Source organism: Octopus bimaculoides, chromosome 1 (genome assembly GCF_001194135.2).
Source record: "Octopus bimaculoides isolate UCB-OBI-ISO-001 chromosome 1, ASM119413v2, whole genome shotgun sequence".
Taxonomy (NCBI): domain Eukaryota; kingdom Metazoa; phylum Mollusca; class Cephalopoda; order Octopoda; family Octopodidae; genus Octopus; species Octopus bimaculoides.
Window position 1 is genome coordinate 160,163,092 of NC_068981.1, and position 5,462 is coordinate 160,168,553.

The following is a 5,462-nucleotide window of genomic DNA, read 5'->3' on the forward strand; positions in this document are numbered from 1 at the left end:
GGGCTATGACCCTCTCCGTAACTTTCATAACCTGATCTAACAGCTTGATGCCTCTGTAATTATTTGTATCTAAAGCGTCACCTTTACCTTTGTAGCAGTTGACTATGGTGCTGCTACACCAGTCATTGGGTATGACTCCTTCATGTATCACCTGGTTCGTAATACGGGTGACTAGGCTGTAGCCAACACTGCCAGATATTTTGAGCATCTCTGCAGTGATTCCTGATGGGCCGGGGGCTTTCCCTGTCTTATATACATATATGTACATATACATCTATATATATATATATGTATATATATATATATATATTGACACATATATACACGCTTATGTATATATCCATATATCTACACACATATATATATAGATATACACTCACACACACACACACACACAAACATGTACATAAATACATTTTGAAAGTAATTGAAATTGAAACCATATAATAGTGAAAGTATTGATAGAGATCCTATTGTTTCACTTTTGACATGTAATATGGAAACAGTACAAGAGATAAGAGGTTGCTCTGGGCTTGCATTAGGCAAGAAGTTGAAAATTTGTTTTGGCCCATGACACTGCATAGACCCTAAGTAAGGCATGTGGAAAATTTGAATGAAATCCATTCGGTGGTTCTCAAGTTTTAGTGATGCACACATACCGACGAACACACATTCTCAGCTTTATATTTATAGATATTTATGGTGGGCTTCTTTCAGTTTCTGTCTACCAAATCCACTCACATGGCTTTGGTTGGCCTGAGGCTATACTAGAAGACACTTGCTACAATGGAACTGAACCCAGAACCATGTGATTAGGAAGCAAACTTCTTGCCACACAGCCTCATCTTTGTTTATGAATAATAAATGAAAAAAACAAGTAATTTTAATTAAAGAATTTACATGATTAATGCATACATTCAACACACTTTGTAAAAAATTTGGATTTCTTTTTGCCTGGAAACCTGTTAAATTAGTAGTTGTAATTTTGATTCCTTTTCTCGTGTATTTGATTCTTCTCATTTATACTACCAAATTGATTTTAGATGTAAGACAAAATATCCCCTTTAATTGTTTTCCATCTTGCTGTGAGGTTATTAAAGATGCATGAGTTAGGAATTGTTAACTCATTTATTGATCTTCCTTCATTCAGCTTTGTCTTGAGGCAATCGTGTAATTAGCTCTCGTTTAACTCCCCTATTCTAAGTCTTCGCTTTTCATTGGTTTCTTCTAGGTTCTACAATAATTAGATTGAAATAATACTTCATAAGAAATAAAAACACTAGAGATTGATGAAATTACTGAATACCATTTCAATAAAATCCATGAAATAAAATACATTTTTTTTTTTAAATAAAGAGCCCAATAGAATTCTGTAACTTCTTTTCATTATCCCTATTAATCATTCTCATTATGATAATAGCAATCCAATTGTCTTCATTGTATAGAACTACTGATACAAATAATTGCTTTATATTGGCTTTATTGTGATCTTCTTCAAATTAAGATAGATTTCACATCCACATTACAGTTGAGTGACTTGTTTTAGGAATTTGAATTTAGATATCCAGGTCATTCAAATTTTGAGTTGTATTCATCCCATGTTATATTTAAAATGAGTTTAAAAGTCCTGTTTTTTTTTAATTATATTGGTTCAGTATTAGTGTAAAATTATTGTTACTTTAGATTCAGTTGTTTTTAAGAGTTATTTGCTGGTCTTTTTTTTTATGATAATTTCAGCATATTTCCATTTGTAATAGTACATTTTTTTTTTATATATACTATATTATTATTATTTTTTCCTTATATATACTGTATTATTTCCTTATATATACTATACTATTTGTTCCACTATTTTTAAAGTAGCTAAAAATCTTGGTTTATCTCATTGGGGCAATCTGTATAAATTTTAAAGTAAAATGCTTGTTGACATGGAAGACAAACTTTCTTAGCTACTAATAGTACTAAAACATTTCATTGTATAATTAATGATGCATTTCCTATTTTGGATTAAAATAAATCAAAATAAGAACTTTGTAATAAATCAGCTTTACTTTAGCTAGCATCCTTGTCTTATACATCAATTCTAAACACAAATAAATGAATTAAGAGATTTCTTTACAAATTAAAACTGAAACTATATTCTTGACAGAGAATGATTTTCTTGAACTTTATATGTTGCTTCTTCCTTCAACATAGCATCAAAACTTAAAATCATATGATCCTATTTACTGTCTATGTTAAAAAAATTTGGCCTGTTCATTGCAAATATAGATATATTTTCTCATTTTCAATTTTTTTCCACTTGCTGGGTGTGGAGGAAGAGATAGTACTCATGATCTTTAGAGGCCCTCCAAGACTGATGAGATTGATGTCATTAATGTTCCATTTAAACTGTTGCAAGCAAACACCTGCAAGAAAGACATGGGCAGGGAGGAGATTTCAGAGGGATGAAGTTCTGGGGAGGAAAGGCTAGGCATAGCAAGGGGCTGGGTGCAAAGTTGGACACAACAAGGGTCATAAGAGGTGGAGAGACATCCTATGTTAAGGCTGTACTTCTGCCAGGACAGATCTTTAGTAATAGTGAGGCCTAATTTTTGGCTGTGAAAGCTCCAGGTGAGTGCCACTCATGTTTTAGTTGTTTAGTTTTTTTTGGTCTTCTTTTTTTTTTTATTGTACCTAAGTGGGTTGGGAGTGCCTGAGTAGTGGAGGTACAAGATTAGAGAGCTCTGAGAAATAAAGACCTTTATAATAGCAATAGAAAAGACAGAAGAGATAGTATCCCTTGGAGCTGGTGGCTGGAGCATGTTTGTGAGTATTTTAATGTCAGTCAGTTGAGTGGCTCTTCTCTGGATGTGTTTCAAGATGTTTGTGTGTATAGCAGTAACACTGTCCCACATGTGAGAGCAACACTCCATTGTGAACCTCACTTGAGCTTTGAAGAGTGTTTGCAAATTTTGGGGCTGAAATATCTTCTGGCTTAATGGCTTGATGAGAAGTCATTCTTTTGGATATTGTCTTAGCTATGTTAAAGAAGTGCTTTTGCCAGAAAAGATCCTTGGTGATGGTGAGACTTTGGATCTGGAGTGACTGGAGGATGTAAGCTGAGTTCTGCTCATATTTAGTTGCTTCTGTTTGTTCATATTTTTGTTTTTGTTAATTTACAATATCACAACTGGCACATGTGAAAACTATTCTAGATCATATAATTATTTATTTTCCAATATGAAATACAAATTTCATAATTTTATTTGAAACTTACAGTTTCACTAATTTGTGTGTATTCTACTTGTATAAAATATTCTGAAGAGCACTAATTAGTTGATCAGCTGATTAGGTTGGTTTTCTACTGATTTACTTTCTGTGCTTGAAATAAGACCAAAATATTCAGGTTCCCTTTTTAAAAAAAAAATGTTCATTAGTAAATTGAATTTGTCTTTATATCCTAATTACCTTGTCTTTTAACTAAATAGCTATATTTTTCAGTTCAATACTAATTATTGATTATATTGTTCAATGTGTTGATCAGTTTTAATCTTAAAAATAGGTGGGTTGATGTCAACTTATCCATTATTCAATTAACACATTACATTAAGATCAGTAATCTCATCTGTTCTTTACATTATAGTAATGATTTTCTCAATAATAATTAGAATTTTAAAAATGTATTTTCTAAAAATTTGCTTATTATTCTTTTGCAGAGCTTTTGGATTTGAATCCATTACCAAAGACTGCTTTGAAAAACAAAGAATATGAAGACTTATATAAATTTAGTCACTTCAATCCAGTGCAGACACAAATTTTTCACACACTTTACCACACTGACTCCAACATTCTTTTAGGAGCACCAACAGGTTCTGGCAAAACAGTTGCTGCAGAAATTGCAATCTTTAGAGTGTTCCAGGTTTACAAGAAGGCTAAGGTATTTCCATAATTAAATCAAAACTGCTTCTACTCACCCTTAGACATCATTATCGTTGCTGTCATCATCATCATCATCATCATCATCATCATATCAATTTTTATTTTTGTGTTGGCACAAATTAAATGGGTATGTAGTACTGTCTATAAATGATTTATCAAACTGAGTCCTCTCAGTTATGAGTCTTCACTTTCTGAAATCTGTCATCACTTCTTTTGACGATTACCTTGTGCTTTTTCAGCATAGCAGATGTTGTTTAGTCTTCTTTCCTTACGTATATTCAGCAACTTTTTCACTTCGCTTCTATTCAGTTTTGCATATCTGTATCAATTGTATTTAATTCTTTCCTCTTTAGTCTCCGCTAATCTTCACACAACACACACGGTACCATATAACATTTACTTTTTATATATCCTTCATACAGCCTACTATTTGTTACCATCAGAAACACCACTTCTCTAATCTTTTCCCTCTTCAACCTGTTTTTTTTTTTTTTTGTAACATTAGCTACTATATAATCACCCGTATCACTTTCAACTTTACTTATATTATTTAGTGGGAAACAATTCATCCAGCTCATTTGTTTTTCTCTCTGGTGTTTATATCATTTGTTGGCATATATACCCAAAAGATATGTATGTAAACTCACACTCATACAGGGCTTTTTCACAGTGTCTGTGCAATTCCATTTGTAAGGCTTTGGTCAACCTGAAGTTAGAGCAGAGGACACTTGCCCAAGGTGCCACCCAATGAGAGTGTAAGGCAGTGGTCATCCTGAGGTTAGAACTGAGGACACTTGCCCAAAGTGCTACCCAGAACCACATAGTTAACTTTATGACCATGCCTGCATCTCCAACTCTGCATAATTTCTTCTAAAGAAATTATTCATTGATTTAATTTAATTAACTCATCTCAGTCTCTTCCTGCTACATGCATCTTCAACTGTGCAGGTATGGTACAAAAACCTTCCTCCCTTGTTTAGATGCATATTAACTAGTAAAGCTGAGCTGGTGATAAGATGTTTTTATGTAGCTAATGTTTTATGTTTTGTTTTTTTTTTCTATTAGCATCAGAGTTTGGACTGGTGCACATTGTGTGTTTTCTGTTGAAATGTTTGTCAGCCTGTAAAAGGTGGGGGGTTTCTTTGCCATGCCCTGTATATGTCATGTGCATCAACAATAGCGCACCCAGTCCACATAAAATGTACTGGTCCACATAACAAGCACCTGTGCTGGTGCCACGTAAAAAATAGCCAGCACACTCTGTAAAGTAGTTGGCGTTAGGAAGGGCATCCAACCATAGAAGCCAAGCCAAATCAGACTGGAACCTCAATTTGTCAGTTCATGTTAAACCATCCTTCCCATGCCAGCATGAAAAGAGGGGCATTAAATGATGACAATGGTGTTGATAATGAACATGTGCTAAGCTTTACTCTGATCTTTCTTTCTAAATGACAGGTTTTCCTTTGCACTAATTAAACCCAGTCTAAACTTAGCATATTTCACTCCTTATTTCACTTGATTAATTTGCTCCCCCCCCCCCC

At 33.5% G+C, this 5,462-nt stretch overlaps 1 protein-coding gene across 4 annotated transcripts in view; it reads left to right on the forward strand.

Moving 5' to 3' along the window:
* LOC106884418 (activating signal cointegrator 1 complex subunit 3) overlaps window positions 1–5,462 on the forward strand; it is a 493,492-nt gene that overhangs the window by 51,086 nt on the left and 436,944 nt on the right. For all 4 annotated transcript variants that reach the window (XM_014935791.2, XM_052972249.1, XM_014935790.2 and 1 more), the window contains one exon: window positions 3,699–3,919. In XM_014935791.2, coding sequence (XP_014791277.1) covers window positions 3,699–3,919 — 221 coding nt within the window. The remainder of the gene's footprint in view (window positions 1–3,698; window positions 3,920–5,462) is intronic.